A 23,490-nucleotide genomic window follows, 5' to 3' on the forward strand; every position below is an offset into this window, starting at 1 on the left:
TGGGTGCCAGTTTCTCATAGTGTCTCCTGAAAACCAAAGAGCCAAAAGGCAAGCAGATGAGGGAGCTTGGTGGCAGAATGGTTCTACTGTCCCTAACAGCAATAAACATTGTGAGAAAAGCTTTGCATGGGCTGAATTCTGTAAGGACAGAAGAGCAGGGGCAAAACTCTTAAGCCTGGGTTCTCTCTTCCCAGAGTCTAGGAAGGAGAAAATTAGGTAGCGGCATTAGAGAAAGAAGCAGTCAATGTAATCCCTAGGACATAGGAAAGAAGAAAAAAAAATGTGGGAATATGTTCAAGATAGAAAGACATGTCCCTAGAGGACTGTCTCGGAGGAAGCCTGTCCGCACAGCTATCTTGATGGCTTAGAGCTGGGAAGATGGTGGAGAGAAGGAGAAATCCTTAGCCTAATGTGGAAGTGTGTGAGAATCTCCAGTTGGAAGTCTTAATCCTTTATGTTCTACAGAACATAGAAATGGTGGCTAAGTTCTATCATTGCTCTACTTCAACAGAGCAATTTGGATGACTTGAGAATTAATCCAAAATCTTCTGTAAGAATATTATTTCTCTAAGAAAATCTAATTTACTTGCCAAATAACTGTCTTATAAAATGAGCTTCTGGGATTGCTATTTAGTCAAGGGTTGAATACTATGATGGACTGGATCATTTTTTAGCACATAGCCTCCTTCTTCCCACCCTTCCTTCATGGGAGGAGTGTTCTTCCCTCTATTAGAGTTGGCCTTGACCACGTAACTTGCTTTGGCCAATGGAATGTGGACAGAAGTAGCAGGGTGCCTCTTCCAAGCCTAGGCCTTCAGGGGCATCATGTGTTTCTGCTTGCCCTTCTGGGAGCATCATAACATCTGTTATGAGAAAAACAGGCCTTGGGGAGCCAAAGCCCCTCTTGTTCTGGGCCCTAGAATGAGACACACGGAGAAGACCTGTACTTGACCCATAGGCTGAAGCAGAGCTGTCTATCCATCTGCAGACCCATGAGCAAGAAATAAATGTTTACTGTTGTACGCTAGTGAGATTTCTGGGGGGTTGTTGGTTGTGCAGCAAAAGTAGACTAATCCAAGGACCGTCCCCTCCGCCAGCCCCCACAAATATATACCTTAGGCCCTGAAAGCAGTTAGCAGAAACTCTAAAACTTTTTTCAGCAAGAAAATAAGTACGTGGCCTCTCCAGTTAACCATGATGGAGGGGACAAAGCTTGTAAAGATGGGTAGGTTCTGGTTTTTAAAAAATAATTTTTCCTCTGAATGGTCTTATTACTATGCCCAACTTACATATGTAATGTGAGAGCATTTATAAATGTCAATGTATATATCCATTCATACATGGCTGAGCATTATATAGTCTGCCTTTATTTCAGATAAAACAAAGGACAACTCTCACAGTGCTAAACTTTTAAATGTTGTATCTTAAATAAAACAACTTCCTAAAATACCCTTCACTTTCCTTCCTTACTGAATAAATTTCAATAGAGGCAACAAGTCCTGCCGGGATCTCAGCTGCCTATCTGGTACTGAACAGCCTGCTTTCTTCTGCATTATAACAGTTCTACCTTCTGTCCCTCTAGCATGAAACAGTGAGAGCTTTCAGGGGGTTCTAGGCTTTGAAGTCTTGGGCTATCCTTTCCCCGAATGCCCTCGGATTACTATGTTTTGTCCTTAAGTTGCTTCTAGTCCTGAGGTCACTGAATCTGCTTCTTATTCCCTTCCTTTGCTTTTTCTAATCTCTGTTGACACTCCTTGTCCACCCTCTTCCTTCTCTCTTTGGTAGTTTCTTTGTTCCTTTTTCTTCTTTGTTTCCTGCTACTTCTCTAGTCCAGCACTAGTGTGTGGTCTGACTTTGAAAGCCAGCACCACCAGTGGAGACACTGAATGAATGAGCATGTGGCACTGTCCACTAGCTTTACATTTTAAGTTCCTTTTGGTGATTCCTAATGATGTTGAGAGACTCTGAGTTGTCTTTGGATGTCCCAGTAGCTGAAGAAGTGGAATACTTCACTACTAAAGTTGCTTATCATTGTGACTGACTGTCCAGAATCTTCTTCTAAGAGGAGCATTTCATTCAGAGTTCTTGCTGAAAAGGAAAGCCTATGGTGGCCATATTTTATAACACATCATCTCTCCCTCCCTCCTAGCACAGCTGACTGGACCAGGAATGCAGGCCCTAGGCAGCAACCCATATCATGGGTTGGCAAAAAGGTGAGGCGTGTCAGCCACATTCTTCCTTTCAGGAATCTGATGTAGGAAATACTAACAGAGCAAATGTTAGTGGTGGGGGTTAGAGCTGAAAGGATCCATGAGTTAGCTGAAATTCTGATAGTCAGGGGCCAGCCAAAGTTAAGGGGAGCAGACAGCACAACTGAAAAGAAATAATGAAGAGGAGAAAAGGCCTGCAGGGCAGAGAAAAGCAGAGTTGCTAAGAGCAGGTGATGCTCTTAGCAGGACTGGGAGAGCATTTACACTCTGGATGGCTTTTCACTTCCAGGCCACATGAAACATTCCATCAAACCTCCTTTTCTTAAGGTAATGCAAATACTTGTCTGTTAATTGAAACCAAGAAAAAATTTTCCTAAATAGTAGGTGAGCCAGCAAGTGTGTATATATAGTGAGTTTTTGTATAGGAGAATATTCTCCCTTCTAATAAGAATTTGTTTCAAAGGATGTGGGCCAAAGTTCTCAGTGAGTGTCTTAGAAATAAACGGTGGGGAGGGAAAATAGCTGTCCTTCTCCATAATGCGGCAGTGGAGGGAACCGTAGAGTAAGCATCAGAAAATGAGCCCCCATCAAGTGAAGATGGGACTTAGGGCTTTCACTGGGAGAATCCGTGGCTCTGCAAACATGCCAATTAATGGCTGTGTCCACACAGAGCTAAGGTATAACATTTCTACTGAGACCTATAGACTCTTAGGTCTATATTTGAAATTTAGAATACACTGACAGAATGGGAGCACTAGCTCCTCCAGGTCTAGGAGTACTTTCTTGGCTAGCTATCATAGGTTGTTATTCAGTAGGTAAAGGAAACACTCATCAGTCACTGGGTTCTGAACACCAAGAGTAGCTCAACAGGTATACTCCTCTACCTACTTTTCTGTCCTCCACGTTAGGGAATTACATACAAGGCCAAATATTACGAGTCTGAATCTTAAGCTGAACACGGGTCCTTATTTTCAGTGAGGTATTTTATATGTGCATGGCACATTCAATACTTATTAGAAGCATATGTCTAGATGAATTTGAGAGGCTTCAAAGGCTGCATTCAAACGAACATTTAAAGATGGCAGATTGAAAGTTTGTGGATCAGACTCTTTCTCTTTCTCTTTCTATAGGAAATGAAGACATTCCAGAATCAAAAGCCACCAGCTGCTGCAGGTGTGGAAATGAAAGCTGCAGAGAGAGGTTGTGGCCTCGGCCCTGTGTGGTTGTGGCACATGATGCTGAACTGATACTGTGCCCACCACCTAGCAGACCACCCAGTGGACAGGGCAAGGCTCTGATCCACCCAGTGCAGACCAACTCTGCACCGCATGAACTTACCAGGAGTAGGTCTTTGCCTTGTTCATCAATATCTGTTACGAACTTCTCAATTGGTTGAGGAGATTTTGAGTGAAAAGCCTGTCTGGGAAGGGCGACATCTCTGGGCCAGTCTTCTTCTCCTGGGAGTCCAATTACACTACAAAAGAACCACATGTGAACATAAGCATTAGATGCTATGCTGAAGCTGTTTTCCTACCAAATTCTAGATGATGGTACAGTCTAAGAGGCAGGTATGGGGGACACAGAGCCCAGGAGCCCCTCACTTATATTACTGGCGGGATTCTCATCTCTTTCTGTCCTATTGCAGTATGGTGATCACAGGGTGATCTCAGGGGAGAATTGTATAATTCACTGGGAAGAGATAAAAGATTACTCTGGTAGCAGATACCAAATATATAGGATGATGCAGAAATGGAAATTATTATATTACCAGTAAGTCCTGATGTACTGACAGAGTAGAACCTATATGTTCAAAGGAGGCTCATAAGAGCATATAATATTTCCTTTACCCGAGAATGCTTTTTGTGTTCTGATCAAACACTCATACTGACATGCTTTATGACGCTCATCTAACATGATTAACACATAAATTTGGTTGCACTTTTGGTTAAAGAATAATTCTCCAAACAGTAATTATATACACTAGAATCAGACCAAAAAGAGGCTAAAAAGTATGTTAATCTTGTGTAACTATCAGGCACACGCTATTTTATAATTTAATTTCAAATTAATTGAATTAAACTTAGCTTATATATATTTTATATTACCAAACTATTTTATGGTATTCCAGAGTAAACAATAACGAAAGACAGTATCATTTATGTTTCTGCTGAAAATCATTCTGGAATCAGAAACATGGAGAGAGGATCCAATGATATAGAAACAGCATAGATATTGTGTGTCAACTATACTCAAATACAAAAAATAAATTAAAAAAAAACAGCACAGGCTTTAGAAAAGGTAGACCTAGGTTCAAATTCTGCATCTACCACTTATTGCTAGGTAAGGACAAATTAGTTAGCTTCTTTCTTAGTGTCTTTCTTTATTGACATCGACAATTTAGGGGTGCCTGGGTGGCTCAGTTGGTTTACCGTCCGAGCCTTGATTCCGGCTCAGGTCATTATCTCCTGGTTGTGAGACTGAGCCCTGCATCAGGCTTTGCACTAAGTGTGAAGCCTACTTAGGATTCTCTCTCTCCCTCTGCTCCTGCCCTGCTCAAGCACACATGCTCTCTCTCTCTCTCTCTCTCTCTCAAAATAAACAAATAAAAGAAAAAAATGATAATTTACAGCAATAATTTATATAAAGTGCATAGCACAGTGCCTAATAAACAGTACTTGTCAATATCAATACATTACCCATTATTATTATCATGAGAAGAAAATAATGCTATTAATCTAAAATGTGTGGGCAATGCATTGCTATCACGCTAAAAATATGAACTGCTTGAGTCCTACTGATATGTGCCGAGGTTCTTCAGAAATATTGTCAGTGGCCTTATGCAACTTATACACTATAGAGATGTTATTTAAAGTTTATGTATAGATAGTAAGTAGGTTTGAACAAGGGAAGTTAAGGGACACAAGAAATTACATCTCACTTACAGACTCTGATTAACTCCGAACTAAAAGTTATAATTTAGTGGACAGAATATATAGCTTTCAAATTGACCAAACTATTTTTTTTAAGATTTTATCTTTAAGTAATCTCTGCACCCAAGGTGGGTTCAAACTTACAACCCTGAGATCAAGAGGCACATGTTCTACTGACCGAGCCAGCCAGGTGCCCCATGACCAAATTACTTTAACTACAGTTAGAGATGGTGCTGGCCTGGGACTGAGGTCCTGAGATATGTTCTCCTGATTGGGTTTCCCAGGTTTTAGGAAGATGTGGTGGTGAAAATCACAGGCTCTCTGTAAGGCTTTGTTCCTCCTTCTCTTATTTCAGCAGAGCCCAGGTCACAGACCTCACCTGGGAAGAGCAAATACTCATACCATAATTGCACCTGTTACTGGGTGTCCGGGGAAAGACACTGTATGCCTGTATCTGTTGGACATGCTGGGAAAGCCATGTTGTTGAGGCAAATAAAGACAGATTCTTGGACATATTTACCAGAACAAATAAATGGAAATAACTTGGGCAACATACAAATTTGCTTAATAGCAAGATCTAGAATAAGAGCAAAGAGAAAAAAGATAGCACTATTGATTATTAAAGGACATCAATGTGTGTGTTTGGATAGAATGGAATAGGCAGAGGAAGAAAAAAGAATACTTATTAAAAACTTTAAAAATTTTCTTCCTTTTATTTTCAGCTTTTTAGCCATTTGTATATCATTTTTTGCATATCATCACCAATCATCTAGAAATCAGTTATAATAATTCTTAGTAACAATTTAAAATCTTTTTATTTGCAGCTTTGAATATACTTATGTCGAAATAAATCTGGCGATATGGGCAGCTGACTGCCAAAAGCCCTTAAAGAAACAGCGTCTCTGTATGTATGTGTATATGTGGTGTATAATTACATGTATATATACATAGCTACCTATAGAAATAACTTTCAAAAGTATTTTTAAATCTATCACCTCCTCTGATCTCATAACAACCTTCTGAGACATGTAGGTCAGTTATTACTTCCCTTTTTATAGATGTGGAAACTAAGGACAGGAGTGAAATCAACTGCCAAAGTCACACACAGCGAGTTCAGCTCACTCGAGTGAACCCAGTTCTCCTTATTCCAAATCCAATATTTTGTTTCCATTTAACTATGACTCTGCTCCTAAAAATGCTCTAAAATGTCACGAGCTAAAAGCATTTAGTTTCACTTTCAAAGTACTTGTTGTTCTTTGAAAGTATAAATGTCTCCAAGTGCAGAAACATTTCTGCCCTTAAGAGAATGTGAATGTGGCTTTCCTCAAAAAAAATTTTTTTCAGTTTAACATCCAGTATGAACTTTTATGGCCCATATATGAGTGTTGTGAAATTCTGATAGGTCCATTAACAAGTGCTTGCATCAAGTTTCAGTATTTGGACAGCTGAATATAAGCCTTAAAAGTTGACATTTGTACTGGAAAGACTGACAGAGCACAAAACCTATAAATGGCAGTGGGGACAGAAATCATTTCTCAAGTACTTTAGAAATGACACTAGGGTGCAGCATTGTCCCTTTTCTTTATGCCAAAGTAACAAACGCAGAGTAAACAGAACATAATTTCAGTGAAACAACGCCAGAAACCAAGAAGTAATATCTGAAGGCACAACATATATAGAACTTTATGGCTTCTTTTTTGCTGGCAACCTAGGGTCTCAGGCCTTTGCCAAAAGTGGAACTGGCTTTCCACTGGAAGCAAGTCAAACATGGTTGTCAAAGGTTCTTTCGGGTCCATCTCAGTGGCTTCAGATACTAAGAGGCACTAATAGTGCTAACAAGTTTGCAGACCCCGGGGCTGGAGAGAACGCCCCAGTAGTGTCAGTAAGGGAAAGGTGGTGACAGGTTTCAATGTCTGGCAAGCTGGCTTCGGTCAAGATCATTTTTCCTTTAAACAGAGTCACTGGTAGGTCTGACTTTCACAGTTCCTGCTTCAAGTTCCCACTGCACTGCACACAAAATACACAGTGAGGGGGAAGAATAGATGGAGGGCTTATCACTGTATGATCAGAGAAGCTGACATTCAGAAGCAGGGAGAACATGAGTTTTGTCCTGAATCTGTCTACCTTATGGAGTGACAGTAATAGCAGTAATAGTCACTGTCTACGCCGTAGTAGTGGTAGGAGGTGGCTTGGGGGGGGGGGGGGAGGGGGAGAGGGAGGAAGAGGAGGAGTGGTAGTCTTGGCAGCTTCCCTGGACCTGGGAAGCCCCCAGGCAATAAAATCAGCAAATATTTTTTAGGCCTTAAGGCCACTGGGTTCTGATTCGGCAGTGGCAATAGCACCAATGGAAGCCTACTGAAGCTTTCTAGTCACTAAAAGACAAAACTCAGGTTCCAGTTTTATTCCAACTGTTTTAAGCAGTCCTGTTTGAGTAGACAGTGTTAAAATATAATTCTTTTCTTTAGGGATACTTTTCATCAGTTTTACAGATGGACTGAAAGTATCATAAAAATCTCTGGGATTCCTATAAAATATTATAGACCAATGATCAGGGTTATTTTTGGTTCTAGAATCCCCACTTTTTTCTTACTCCCCCCAATTCTTTTTTTTTTTTTAAGTTTATTTATTTATTTTTGAGAGAGAGAGAGACAGAGAGAGAGGCAGAGAGGGAAAGAGTGAATCGCAAGCAGGCTCTGTACTGTTAGAGCAGAGCCCGATACATGGCTTGAACTCAGAAACAGGGAGATCATGACCTGAGCCAAAATCAAGAGCCAGATGCTTAACTGACTGAGCCATCCAGGCGCCCTATTTCCGCCCCCCCCAATTCTGATGGGGCTTGGCACAAGCACATATCCCAAAAGGATGCCATGCTTCATGCTTTGTGAGAAGAAAAGCTCCCTCTGAACATTCTAGAAACATAAAAGCATACATACCCCCACATGCATAAACATGTAGACATGAATGGAACTCTGCAAATCATCAACAAGCCAAGTAACGGACAATTAGAACCAAAGAATGTTAAGCACAAGAAAGAATCCTAGAATTTACATCCAAAGTTTCATTACTCAGGTGAAGAAGTTAAGGAACAAAAAGGTTAAACAATTAAGGATGAATTATAATAATAGCTACCATTTTTAAAGTATTCACTATGCACCAGGCACTGTGTAAGCACTTTATGAGGCATTTTAAATGACTTTCTCAACATTGCATAGTTATTTAGCAACAGATGTAGGGTTAGAATCTAGGATTCTCATTTCCTATTTTGGTGCTCCCAAGAAAAATGGGTTGTGTAGCATACCATCTTTTGCCCAGGAAAACAAAACAATGCAAAACCAATCTGGATAACAAAAGGATACTCAATGGGGACAGGAAGCCCAGTGGGCAAGAATGGGTTACCAGGCTACCAAGCGCCCCACCTCTGACAGTGGACATCTGAAACGGCCCAAGCACACAACACATCTGAAAAGAACTGGAGCTCAGCCAAATGGAGAAGGAGGATTAGCGAAAAGATCCACACGAACAACATACAAGCTGCCAGAACAGAGCCCGGATAGGCTACATGTCATGATGGGCTCTGCATAAAACAGCATGTCTGCCATGTCCCCACTCACCACACAAATAGTAACACTGTCTGAGGCAGCAGCTTGGGGAAGGAAGGACAAGAGATAAACATTTTAGATGAAAGGCACTGTAAATGTTTTAATGCTACAGATGCTGATGCAAAATTAGAGTTACTACTTACTCCAAGATTTTTCCAAGTTGATCAACATCTGAACTTCCACGAAAAAGAGGCCTAGAAGAGTAAAGATACACATTAAACAGGATTTTCTCAAGTTACATTTCCATCATATTGGTCATTACCATAGTTTACGCGAAGTAAAATATTCCTTAAGGGTGAGGATGAGGTAAAGAAGTGAGACCTCTTTCCTTTGGTAAATGAAGGTTTTTCTTGCATTTCACTTCATGGTGAGGATCTCTCCTAAGTATCTGGTGGTACCTGACTCCCACGTTTTCTAAGCATGGGTATTCTATTTGTACTCATTCCAAAACAGTGCCACCAGCATATACATTCCTCAGTTTCAAAATCCTACTTAACTTAGTGAAAGGGTGGAACACATCACTGTCCTAGTCTGAACCGCGGGGTCTGTGGGCTTGGAAACTGCTCTTAGTCAGATTCTTTTCTGAGCACCCTTGCCCCACCTCTCTGCTATACAGTACTTCCTCAGGGCTTTCTGTTTCCATTTGTCCTGACGCTGCAGTGAGACAACCCCTGGACCTATTTTTCTGATTTTCACCTTCCTTTCTCACATTATGGAAGCCAACCATCACTCCTGGCTTAAGAGGTGACTGTGAACACACAGGCCTCAGTGTCTACACTGAGAATTTAACTGGCAATTAAATGAGCTCACTTGGTGACATTTCTGGCATTTTCCCAAGTAGATCAATACCCCTCAAGGGCAAGTACTTCTCTGGTTTGCCCCTAATCTTTGGCCTAATGCTGTACCTGAACAGGTGCTCAGTTAATAAATATTTCATTTAATATATTCCTATGGTACACACATAAATGTTTCTTAACCCCCTGCTCAATGCCTCACAGGCATTTTTCAACAATGTGCTTTAAAAACTATTTTTAGCCTATTACCAGAGACCGTACTCTAAAAATGTTATATACAAGTTATAAATATAAGTATTATATATTATTTTATAAAGCCTTAAACCTTTTAAATATTTTTTAGGCATAATAAGTAAACTTGTTATATAGATCATATATAGAGAATCCTGCAAAGTCCTAGCATTTCAGTGGCTAGAAGATATCTTAAAATCCCTCAACCATAGTTTCTATTCAGGTTCTTATTCTTTTAATTTTTTTCAGGTTCTTATTCTTTAAAAGGGTTATTTGCAAATGCAGCCAAAAATAATTAATTTGTGGCAATGTTATGGGCTGAACTGTATCCCCTCCAAAATTCATGCTGAAGTCCAACCCCCAGTCAGAGGACTGACTGTATTTGGAAATAGGGTCTTTAAAGAGGTGATTAAGTTAAAATGAGGTCATTAGGGTGAGCCCTAATCCCATTTGACTAGTGTCCTTATAAAAAGAGGAAATTTGGACACACAGGGGCATCAGGGGCATGTGTGCACACAGAGGAATGATTATGTGAGGACCCAGCAGGAAGGCAAGCCAAGGAGAGAGGCCTCGGAAGAAGCCAAATCTGCTGACACCTTGATTTTGGATTCTAGCCTCCAGAATGGTGAGAAAATAAATTTATGGTGTTCAAGCCTCGCAGCGTTTAGTATTTTGTTATGCCAGCCATAGCAAACTAAGATAGGCAACTCCCACATCACTAATGCAGCCAAGTTCGGAAAGAACCAGGGAGACGGCTTTTGAAAGCCATCCAGACAGGTCTTCAAAGAGCAAGTTTTAGAAAAGCCAAACAATGGAATCTTAACAGCTGTTATTTCCAGAACACTAATGTTGAATCTGACATAGTGCCATGTGCTCCCCAAACATTATCTCATTTAATTCTCACAAAAATTTCAGGACCAAGGTAGTTATTATTATTATCCCTATTTGCTGTTGAGCTAATAGGATTGGAGATGTTTCATGACTTACCTAAGGACAAATAACAAAATGCAGACTTAAAATTCAAAACAGGTCTGCCCTGCCCCAAAGCCTATCTGCTTCATTATTATATTATGATACATTTATTTTGTTTACTAATGTCCTCTGCACTCATAGACAGTACCTATCGCTGAGGCTGTGGGGTGAAACAGCACAGAGAATGTGTGAAGGGCACTTTATAGAGAATGTGGTGTCTCACAAGCAGGTGTCTGCGGGATTCTGTACCCATACTACTCTGCAACTGTCCAAGTGTCTTTAAATTCTTGCCGTTTTAACAAGGAACAAAGCAATCCACCAGACTGACTGAAGTTTTCTATGTTTTCCATAAACTTACTGTCTGATGGCCCTTCTAGATTTTTTAAATTAAAATTTTAATTTTAATTCTAGTATAGTTAACATACAGTGTTAGGCCCTTCTAGATTTTTACATTCTTCCCCCCAGTGTAGTCTTTTACAGCTGTTTTGCTCACATCTTAATTGGTACATTATTTTTTTTTTTCCTTTCCAAAGCATAGAACTTGGGTTGCACAGAAACAACACTGCTCCTTCTTTTCACACTCATCTGTTTCCTTAATATTAAAGTATGAAATTACAAAACTAAGTGTAACCAGCGTTACAAGGTTTGGACAAACACAAATGACCCCTCTTTGTTTAGCAGGTATCTCACATGGCTCGAGTGATGGACATGCCAGGTGAGTAGGCCCAGAGGGAACAGAGAGCATGCATTTAATCTGATGAGCTGGTCAGGCAGCTTTGTAAACATGCCAAGCCCCTCACCCTTCATGGAGAAGACTGGTATCCACAGAGGCAAGGGTGAAATTGTCTTTGAGAATCATGGAACCGTTTAAAATCAACTGGCCATGGCTACTGGGAAATAAACAAAGCAGACTAACTTAAATGGATGTTGTTCCCAGGTAAAAGGAGAAGAGCACCTTTTTCCAGAGAGGGGTACCAAGACCCAAGCCTGAAGCTCAGGGGTAGCAGTGACTTATGCCCTTACTGGTTTGGTTTTCAGCTCCCTTTTTTCTTTCTTGGCAATAGTTTAACATCTTTGCTAGCTCCCCTGTGCAGTCAAGCAAATGCTTGCTATATTTTATCTTACATTTGCTACATGTTTTAGCAGAGGGCTTTCAAGTCATATAGTCTACCACACTGTGAGAGCCTAAAGTTTTATCTCTATTGGCTGGACTTGGCCCACAAAATGAAATGTGCTTTACATCCTTGAGTTAGAACTGGCCCATTAGTTTGGCATCCTATGATGAGTGCAACAAGCAGAAGGTCTTAATCATAACCACTTTTCTGTGACCTGCTATGGGGAATACTAGAAACTTGGAAGCAACAATTCAGTGTACAGCCCAAGATGACTTTTGCCACACAGGAAGACCTGGCATGTGACTCTGTAGTCTATTAATTTGGCTTTATAAGAGATATGGATTAGCTTGAGTTATACAGAACCACTAAATCCTGACTGCATGCAATAACTCCTATAAGATAGGTCTCTGGATGCAAAAACAAAGTCACAAGATGATCAAAAGGAGTCACATGAAGTGGGTAACAGACCTACTTAGTTGGTACTGGTACTGATACTCTTAGTTGACCAAAAGGTTGGTCATGAATGTGATCAAACTCTTAGAACCATCCATTCAGTTTTTGACTGAAAATTCTCAAGTTTGAGCTGGTTTTATGACAGAGGATGCTAAGTTTGTCAGGACCATGGGGAGTTAAGGTGGATTTAGAGGAAAGATGAAACCTTCCATCACGATGAATTCTTGGGGGTGCTATGGTAGAGTATGGAAATGGAAGAATAAGATCATCAAGGACATTATATGATACAATCTGTCTTTTTTTTTTTTTAATTTTTTTTTTTAACGTTTTATTTATTTTTGAGACAGGGAGAGACAGAGCATGAACAGGGGAGGGTCAGAGAGAGGGAGACACAGAATCTGAAACAGGCTCCAGGCTCTGAGCTGTCAGCACAGAGCTCGACGCAGGGCACGAACCCACGGACCGCGAGATCATGACCTGAGCCGAAGTCGGCCGCTTAACCGACTGAGCCACCCAGGCGCCCCGATACAATCTGTCTTTAAGGCTCCATGGTCATAAGTCTTGGCTGTATCAGGTCTCTGACCTGTGTGCATCAGGCCAGAAGGATTGTATTTTTACTGAGGTTACTTTGAATATTTCTTCCTTCCTCAGATAAGCTGAGTTAAATATCCTTCAATTCATATAATTTATGTCATATCTTAGGTGGACCATTATGGACATAATCTTTGACTATATTCTTTGGTTTAGTGGTGAGGGAGAGTTTAATTCTACTGCCTTGAATAATTTTTATAATTGTACAAATGATTCAGCTAAAACACACAAATACATGAGTCAAACTTGGCTAGTTCTTTATTACCATGACATAGGGCTGAGCTGGAAGGAAGGAAGTAGAGGGTTGAAGGACCAACATGGGGGAGAGTAAGACACAGAAGACTGAAACACAGACTGAGCTAGAGATGATCAGACAGAGACAATGTGAGGAGGTCCAAAATAACTCTGAACTCTGTTTCTGCCTAGTGCCTAAAAGTCTATCTCTTGTGGAAATCCTAGGGTATATTTATATAGGTCCTTCTTGAAAACTGAAGATGAAAGGGGAATATTCTATTATATATCATGAGACAAAGGCTCTTAAAAAGTCATTTTTTTTTTTTTTTTGAGTCACTGTAGGGAGAGGATCCACTAAATTATCCCATAAGCCTCCCAGCTAACATACTTACTAATTCTTTTACACTAATTACTTAAAAGTAAAATTAACAGAAGAGATATTCTGCTGAAAGCAGTAAATCTGAAGTTTGGTGTTATATTTTTGAAAACATTTCTTTATATACACAGTTTTTGGAGGGGTTAACTAGTAAAATGGAAAGATTATGCCTATCAAGAACATTCCCAAATAAAAACTGTGCAATTGTTTTACTGGATTAATATATTAAAAAATCCCTTTATTATACAGGACTTACTTATTTATTTATTATACTGACCTTACTTAAGGCCAGTAACTTTTATGCACTTTACTATAACAAAAAACTCTGATTTCTTAGTTGCTTCAGATCACTTCTCAGTAGTTTAAGCAAAGGTTTGGGTAGTGGCTTGCAAATATTATCTGTTAAAGACCTTTGTTTCATCTACATTTCATGAAACCATTTTTAATTTTATACATTTCTTTTCCCTTCACCTGGCCTATGATCTTCCCTTTTCCTCAGAAGATTTTCTCCACACTCACTTGCTAGGACTATTCACATTCTTTTGCATAAACCTCCTTCTGCCTCTCATGGCTCTCAACCTCTTTTTTATTTCAAATTCCCACCTAAACTACAGAAGACTGTACTGGAAGGCCTTACCATTTCAACCTTTGAGGCCAATTTATTTGACAAGATACATCATATTTGGGGGAAATATCTGAAACTGAGTATCACTATGTTTTGATGAAAGAGAATTTTAGGTTATTTCCAAGTATTTTCTTCAAATATCTTCCTTCACTGTTATACTTGGTAATAGTTAATGCTGATAAGATAAACTCTTTCTGAAAAAAAAATTTTAATTTATACATATAAGCATTTTTTCTAACTAAAAGGATTGTTGCCAAATATAATGGCAGATTGCATTCGTTTCAAACCACAGCAAACTCAATTTTCTTCTCATATGAGCGTAGGCACTGTCATATTAAAACAAGAATGGTTCTTGGGGTCTTCTTTAGCAAGGATTTTTCCCAAAGTTTTTTTGAATTTGTGAGTTTCAGCCTTAATGCACACCACCTTCAGTCCCCCTCCCCTGACATGTTGATTTTTCAGGACTGGAGAAAGGGCATAGACTTTGATGATGGACTATCTTGGGTGTGAATCCCCACTCAGCCATTTCTGTCTGAATGACCCTAGGAAAGTCACTTAGCCTCTTTGAATCTTATTTGCTTTATCTGTAAAATGTCCAGTTTATAGCAGACCTATAAAATAAATGGCAACTAAACACACATACCTTCTCACACTCACACATGGTAGATAGTTCTCCTGCTCCTTGGCCACTATTATACACAGATGACAAAGTATTTCACATAGTGAACCAGAAAGGAAGAGGACATTTGTCACCACCTGGTGGATGCCCAAATCATATTAAAGCCTAGTAGTTCTTCTGCTAGGGTCATACACCCTTACAACTTTTACACCTTTATCATCAAGAAAAGAAAGAAAGAATGTCAAATTTTCAGATAAAGTTTGATTAATTTTGAATTGGCAATATAATTTCTTCCTCTGTATGTAGTTTTGGCAACACACTCACGCACCCTATCTTTTAACCATGAAGTGAATTTCCTTGGGTCAAATTACAAAGGGTACCACGTTTCAGATTACATGCTTTTTTAAACAAACAACTAAAAGAACATATAAATGTCATTCATAAGCTCAATAAACAGTGGAAAACATTTAGAAGTAGGGTATGTTTTCTAGCAGATGAGACGTGTATGCTGATAAGTCTGCTATAGAAAGGAAATGATTCACACATAAAGGAAGATGAAAAGCTTACGTTTGGTTACAATATGTTCATTGTACTAAAAAGATGAGGAAATCATGGATCACTCTATAGAACACCTCTGTAACCTGTATTTGACCTGAAGCTATGCTTTAACTGCTATCTTTCTTGATTAGTAGAGCAATTTTCCATGTTCATAAAATGACCTTTTGAAAAATATTTCCTACTATTTTATACTTGCTCCCATGTTCAGTTTTAGATAGAGCTATTATCTGTTCACTTAAAAATGTTATCACCTTTCAATTACCACCTATTCAAATAACCACCTTAAGCAGAAAACCAATTAATTGATTTACTTTGTAAACACTAATTGAGTGATCACTCACTAAGCACACAGGGCTGCATTAGGTGCTGGGAGAGAACCCTTCCCCCTAAAAATATATTAAATATAAATATTATATAATATATGGTCTTAATATATACTATACATATACTTATATTACACATTTTGATATAAATACATTACAATATAAATGTATAATATTTACAAGATATATGTATTACACATCACCATAATGATCCTTGCCTTTCTGGGAGACAAGAGATACAAATGCAGGATCATGAATTAAAGATGTTTATCTCATTTTACTGGTGGGAGACAAAAGTTCAAGGCAATCATTTAATCTTTACTAGAATGTTGGGAGGTGGTCTGATTAACTGCCTTTTACAGATGAGAACTAAAGAAACTTATCCAAGGAAACTCTATTCAGTAAGTGGCTAAGTTGGTCTATCTGACTCCAGTGAGCAGGAAACAGAAGCTGTGTTTTAGAAAGATTAATATGGCAGAGATTTACTGAGTCACTCAGAGGGGACAGAGACAGAACTAGAGGCGCCAGTGGGGAGGTCAGTGTATGAAAGAGATGACAAGGACCTAAACTAGGTGGACAAGCAAATGGGAAAGGCCACAAAGACATTTAAGGGAAGGTGATCTGAATTTGGTAAAAAAAAAAAAAAAAAAAAAAAGGCTCAACAAGACTTGGGAGAAGCAGTGTGGTTTTAAGTTTCCAGTATTAGTAAAATCAAGCTTAATGAAAAAGGTGGGGAGAGGGTGGTGTGGGGAGAAGATTGGAAGGTAATTAATTTTAAATATGTTCCTTTACAATACAAAATAATGCATAAAACAATGCTTTGAAATCTGAGAATGAAAAACATGCAAATGATAGTTTAGCACACCTAGGTATATACCCGAGAATACTGGCAATGTATGTGCACACAAACACTGGAAATGTATGAATGCACACAGCAGCATTATTCATAACAGTCCCAAAGTAGAAACAACCCAAATGTTCACCAACCGACAATGGGATAACAGAATGTCAACAGAATGCCGTGGAGCCGTACAATGGAGTTTCATTCAGTCATAAAAAGGAATGAAGCACTACTACAACATGAATGACCCTTGAAAATATTATGCTAAGTAAAAGCACCCAGTCACAAAAGACCATGTTTATCATATGATTCCATTTATATAGAAGAGGCAAATCTTGAGAGTCAGAAAGTAGATTAATGGCTGTTTAAGTTTGGGGGGCTTGGGGGAAAATGAGGAGTGCCTGCTAATGGGTATACAGTTTCTTTCTGGATTGATAAAAATCTTCTAAAATTGGCTGTGGTGATGGTTGCCCAACTCTGTGGATATACTAAACTAAAACCCACTGAATTATACAATTTATATTGGTGAATGGTATGGTATGTGAATTTTATGTCAATAAAGCAGTTTTAAAAAATAGTTAAGAAACTGTATTTCCAAGCAAACATTACAGATTCAGAAGGACAGTAAAAAAACTGATTTAGGCCTAAATATATATATAAAAAGGCTTAAGTACATGGTATTAGAATACAGTGACAAACATTTATTTTACCGTATATTCGGTCAAGTACCCATTTGAAGACATGTGCTCTGGAAGTTCTGAATAACCTACTAATAAGAATCTGGATTTCCCCAAACATTTGATTTATCAGATTAGAACTAAATAATAAGACAAAAAAAGTCTTTGTACAAAAAGGGCTTACAGAACTACTATCTTTTGCTTTCCTCTGGATGGCAAGATTATGGGTGATTTGTTTTCTGCATTTTTCTAATATTCTTCACTGAGCATTTTATGAGCCCTAATAACTTTTTAAAATCAGAAGAAAAAACCCCCAACACTGTTACTTGCAATACAGTACTAAATGAATGCAATCTGCCCACCTCACTTCTGCATTCCCATGTCTTCTGCTAACCCACTTCTATTACTCGGTTACTTGTTGGTCTCCAGACAAACTGGAAGCTCTCTGTGGACAGGGCCAACCCTTACTTGCTTCTGTATCCAGGGCACATAATTTACTGCTTACTCTGTCCATGACTGGCACTCATTTAATACACAGGAGTGGTTACTGTTCCCTGCACTGAGAAGGCCTTCTCTCCCTTCTTCCCATCAACGTCAGTTCTTCTCATCTCAAAATTCATGCCCTTGGTTCATCTCTGGGAAATTCAAGTGTGAGCATGTGTTTTTGCACATATATATATATATATATATATGAATAGATGTGTAGGCATTTAGAGCCAAAACCGATTTGATTTATATTGTTGTATCTGTTTATGCTTTAACTGGCCTGTGTTACTGTATTACTAGACGGTATCATCCTGCAACTAATGGGTATTTAAAAATGTGGGCTGGCTGACCATTGGTCTCCTACATCTCAAATGCCACCGAAATCACCCGAGAAGCAGCAAGAGGCATGCTGGATAGGAACTTTGCCCTCAGGTGCTTTACTTCATCAGGTAGGCAGGCCAGGGATGGGCTCTTTGGAAGACAAAGAAAGAGAAGGGATGAAAAGAAGTGTAGCAAAGGCCAAACAGAGTGAAGGATTAAAAAGGGTGTGGAGGGGAAAGAGGCTCTGGAAGGAAACCAGCCCAGAAAGGAAGGGCTGGTGGGAAAGAGCAAGTGAGAAAAAAAAAAAAATAAAATTAAAAGCCCAAGTAATACAAGGCAAGTACTAGGGCAAAAAGAAGAATCTGAGATGAAGTTCTGTCACTGAGACAGAGACAGATAGGAAAAAACCTCTACCAGGAAAGGGAGGTGCCCCTCACAGGAAAGGCCAGATGAACACAATTTAGAGAGTGTGCTGCCCTATCTGTCCATAGTAGGGGATTTGGAGTCTGGTCATTTCCTTACAAATAAATAGCTGAATTTACTTTTTTCCTTGTTACCAGATGTGAATAATTTATTTCTCCATAGAGGGCTCATATGTATGAATAACTTCCTTAAGACAGAGACAGAGAGAGAGAGAGAGAGAGAGAGAGTACATGAGAGAGGCAGAGAGGAAAACCCCACCACTTTTCAATTCAAAATTGAGAATTAAAACTAAACCAGACTTCACCAAACCACTTGAGACTTCTGAAACATTACGAAACTTACAAATTAATACATTTACTGACTTAGTCAATTTTATATATGACTCAAGAAGCCTAAGTGGTCATGAAGATAAAAAAAGATCATTTCTAAGCACTTCAATAAGTATTAATTATCTATTGTTTGCCAGAAATAATCATTGCTTTTAAATACCTATTTAATTACAGAATTATCTTTCTGTTCTTCCAGCGCCAGCTTTTCTTGTCTCAGTCAACTTGAGATGCCGTAACAAAACACCACAGGCTGGTATTTCCCATAGTTCTGGAGGCTGTAAGTCCTAGACAAAGGTGTCTGGTGAGGACTCTCTCCCCAGTTCGTGGATGGCCACTTGCTTGCTGTGTACTCACTTGCAACAAGCTCCCTTGATCTCTCTTATAAGGGCACTAATGCCATTATGGGGGACCCACCCTCCTGACCTCATCTAACCCTGAATAATCCCAAAGGCCCTGTGTCCAAATAACATCAAAATTGGAGGTTAAGGCTTCAACATCTTAGTTTGGCGGTAGTGGTGGTAAGACACAAATGTTCAGCCCGTAACACTTCCTTCCTCATATTACTAAATACAATACCCTTCCGACTTTTAAAGTTAGAAAGCTGGACGCGTTCTTTTCCAATAGGAGCAACAAACATGATTTGTCTCATTCCATGTCTGGGATCCAAGTACTCATTTTACATACTTTCTGGTAAGTTTTCTTGCCAAATTACATGTTCATTACTCTCCCAGTGCCTCCCTTATCTCTTGCTCTCCCTTCATACGGCTCAGGGGAGTTCTTAAGGCAGGGAAGAAATGGCCGTACGTTGAGCATTTTCTACCAGCTGGGTCCCTAGTTGCATTATTACATTTTTGTCCTCACTCTTGCCCTGTTGTCTGACCAAATACTATATAATACTGCATTTGAAAGAAAGTTTTAGCACAGGGAAAAGAAATCTGAGTCAAACCTAAAAGGAGGTAACTCGCAAGGTGAAGCATTTATATCAGTATTACTAATTACCAGGAAACTGGAGACAGTCCAGAATGTGTGACCTGTGACGCCTATTAGAAGCACCTCGCGCCTCATGGGCAGTAAGCTTCACTAACAGCCAGACATCTTAGGTTCAGTGCCCTGGGGAAAGCGGTCTTCTGGTCTGTCATATAAACAAACCCAGGGCATGGATCTTTCTCCCATATGGAAACTGTAGCTGTAATACTCACTATATTTTATGTTGGGCTTGGTATTGAGAAACTTTAATGATAACGTTGTTGGAAGATCATTTGGGGCAAGGGTGATGGTGGTATGTGGAAACACAGAAAAATGATCAGAGGGGCGCCTGGGTGGCTCAGTCGGTTAAGCAGCCGACTTCGGCTCAGGTCATGATCTCACGGTCCGTGAGTTCGAGCCCCGCGTCGGGCTCTGTGCTGACAGCTCAGAGCCTGGAGCCTGCTTCAGATTCTGTGTCTCCCTCTCTCTGACCCTCCCCCGTTCATGCTCTGTCTCTCTCTGTCTCAAAAATAAATAAACGTTAAAAAAAAAAATTAAAAAAAAAAAAAAAAAAAAAAAAAAAAAGAAAAATGATCAGAGATTACCAGGACATCTGGCTGAATCGGTGCCATAGATTAATTAGTCAGGCTTTTTATTATTAATTGGGCTAAATAATAAATAAATTAATTTATTATTAATTGGGCTATAATTAATAATTAATTATTAATTACCTTCACTCTGCAGAACTGTGAACTAGAGACCTTCTTCAACCAAACTTGAAACTCATTAGACCCCATCATAAAATCATCTGTCCACAGTCCTAGCCTTTCTTTATACTGTGCCTTCCTAGGAGAGAAAGAAAAGCTGTAATAGGGAGCTAGCCGGTTCATGAATGAGAACCTTAGCACCCATGCTTCTCAGTACTTGGCCATTTGGGTAGAGCACCCCAGGAACAGGGTGACCAACTTACCCACAATGGACCTAGTGTTAGCACTGAAAATCCTGTATCCCAAGAAGCTTTTCTGTTCCAGGCAAATGGGGTGGTTGGTTACACTATCCAGGAAACCCAGAACAAGAGGGTGTAGAAAAGGAAATTAAAAAAAGAGAGAGAGAAATCTACAAAAAATTTTTTTCATTGTTATTTCTGAGGGCTGTTTTGAAAAATCAGAGAAACATCTCTCAAAACAGTAAGAATGAAGGTGGCTCAGACAGGTTTCATTCTCTTTTTTTCCTAACAACTGACTGCTATTATGTGATAAGGGACTAGATTATTGGTAAGCTCCCTCCTCCTACCATAATTCAAGATGTTATTACTCTCTTCTAGCAAATGACCTCATAAAGCTATACATAGTTGATCCTTAAGCAACACAGGTTTGAACTGCATGGGCTCACCTGTATGAGGATTTTTTTTTTTTTAACAGTATTGTAATATTCTCTTATGATTTTCTTAGTCACATTTTCTTTTCCCCAGGTTTCTTGGAAGGATCCAGCATAGAATACATCTAACATATAAAATAAGTGTTTATGTTCTTGGTAAGGCTTCCAGTCAACAGTAGGCTATTGATAGTTAAGTCTGAGGGGAGCCAAAAGTTATATACCTATTTTCAACTGTGCTGGGGAGGGGTTTGGTGCCTTTAACTGTAGCAAATACAGTTGTTGTTTAAGGGTCAACTGTGTATCTTGCCTAAGGAAAGAGCACTGCCAGCGGCTTTGTCTACAGTATGGTGACCCAGTCTGAGGGAAGTGCAGGATCTAAAGAGGTGACCACCAATACAGACTGGGGTGGAGTTACTCATCTAAGATGACAAGAAGTATTCATCTTGTTCAACCTCATCGACTGGTAGCAATAGGCTGTGAGCTGGGCTGAGAATAATTCTGAAGTACTGCCTAGGTATAGCAGGAGAGAGGGCGGAGACTAATCAGGAACACATATGGAAAATAAACTAGCCATGGCAATCAAGGTGACCCAGGCGAATCAAATTTTTTCTCTCTGATAAACTGACATCAAAGCAATACACAAGGAATAAAAGTTAGCAAATGTAAAAGTTAGCCTGTCTAATAATGACATACTCCAAGAGCAAATATTACACATATTAAGGTAACAAAAATGTGGCTTTCAAATCCACTTCTTAAATTTATTCTAGGAATCCATCAGACTTTGTCTTTGACACAATATTTTCACCAAAGAGAGTCTTACAAGCTCTGTTGTGGGTCTTTTAGTAGGCAGTTCTGACCTCCTTTATGCTCACTTACACATGCTTTCTCTTGCAAACACTGTAATATTGACATCAACCATCTGTCAGCTAAATGACATAATCCAGGGATGAAGGTTTTTAATGTTGATTTTGGGGGAAAATAATCACTAGAAATTTTCTCAAATAGAAGTGTCTGTTGGTTGAAGTGGCTTATTAAAAAAAAAAAAAAAAAAAAGCTCTGCTCAAAAGAGAACCAAAAGTATCACTCGGAGAGTATTACAAATGATCCAAAAATATCCTTAAGTTGGATTCAATCTTTGGTTAAAAATACTCCAAACAGTGGAAGACTGATTTTCTCATTTTTTCCTTAAAAAAAAAAAATCTGCTTAGCATACAAATATGGGTGCTGGCCCTTAAACGTTAGTGATGTCTACATATGACACTAAGATTGAAAAATTAGTGCAGTGATCAGTCAGCAAAAGTTAGCATTTATTCTCTCTGGATAAAATTTTATTGACTCAAGAGCCACCTTAATTTTTTAAAAAGCTTATTTAGGGGCACCTGGGTGGTTCAGTTGGTTGAGTGTTTGCCTCTTGATTTCAGCTCAGGTCATGATATCACAGTTTCGTGAGTTCGAGTGTTGAGTTGGGGTCTGTGCTGAAATGCGGAGCCTGCTTGAAATTCTCCCCCTCTCTCTCTGCCCCTCCCCTCCTTGCACTCTGTCTCTCTCTCAAAATAAATAAATAAACTTAAAAAAATAAAAGGCTTATATATTGTGTGTGTATATATATATATACATATATATATATATATATATATATATATATATATATATATGTATGTACACACACACACACACACACACACACGTTTATTTATTTACTTTTGAGTGAGAGACAGAGCCCAAGCAGGGGATGGGCAGAGAGAGGGAGACACAGAATCCAAAGCAAGCTGTCAGCACAGAGCCTGATGCAGGGCTCGAACTCAGGAACCATGAGATCATAACCTGAGCCAGTCAGACGCCTAACCGACTGAGCCACCCAGGTGTCCCTATTGCATTTATATTTTTAACGATGGGTGGGTACTTTAAAATATATAACCAATATGGGGTGCTTGGGTGGCTCAGTCAGTTAAGCATCTGACTCTTGATCTCAGCTCATGTCTTGATCTCAGTGTTCTGAGTTCAAGCCCTGCCTTGGGTTCCCCACTGGGCAAGGAGCCTACTTAAAACAAAATAACAAGTTATTTTGCTGATTATAAAATATATATGCACTGAAGAAAATTTGGAAAATAGAGAAAAGTATGTGGAAGAAAAAAAATCACACAGCATCACTTCAATTATTTTTCTCTTTTTATATACAAATGGATAAGATGGTATCTCTAAAGATGTCTTCCCTTTCAAATAAACTAAGGATGGTACCATGCCCCACAGCAGAATCTGAATCCCAGCTCTGTAGTCCTTGGTTTGAACAAGAACAAAGAGACAAGACAGTGGTTAGCAGTCATAACAAAGCTGTGAATGAATACAACTCAAGTCTCTATAAAGAGAAGAATCAAGGACATATTTAAGAAAAAAATATTTTGCACACATATTTCTACCTATCCTTTTAGATAGAGTTTAT

General features: G+C 39.2%; 1 protein-coding gene across 4 annotated transcripts in view; it reads right to left on the bottom strand.

Moving 5' to 3' along the window:
• The window catches only part of CDK6 (cyclin dependent kinase 6), a 247,832-nt gene that overhangs the window by 5,375 nt on the left and 218,967 nt on the right, over positions 1 to 23,490 (bottom strand). For all 4 annotated transcript variants that reach the window (XM_042917832.1, XM_042917860.1, XM_042917853.1 and 1 more), the window contains 2 exons: positions 8,883 to 8,933; positions 3,549 to 3,684 (listed from right to left, as the gene is read on the bottom strand). In XM_042917832.1, the coding sequence (XP_042773766.1) occupies positions 3,549 to 3,684; positions 8,883 to 8,933 (187 nt within the window). The remainder of the gene's footprint in view (positions 1 to 3,548; positions 3,685 to 8,882; positions 8,934 to 23,490) is intronic.

Source organism: Panthera leo, chromosome A2 (genome assembly GCF_018350215.1).
Source record: "Panthera leo isolate Ple1 chromosome A2, P.leo_Ple1_pat1.1, whole genome shotgun sequence".
NCBI classification, from domain to species: Eukaryota; Metazoa; Chordata; class Mammalia; order Carnivora; family Felidae; genus Panthera; species Panthera leo.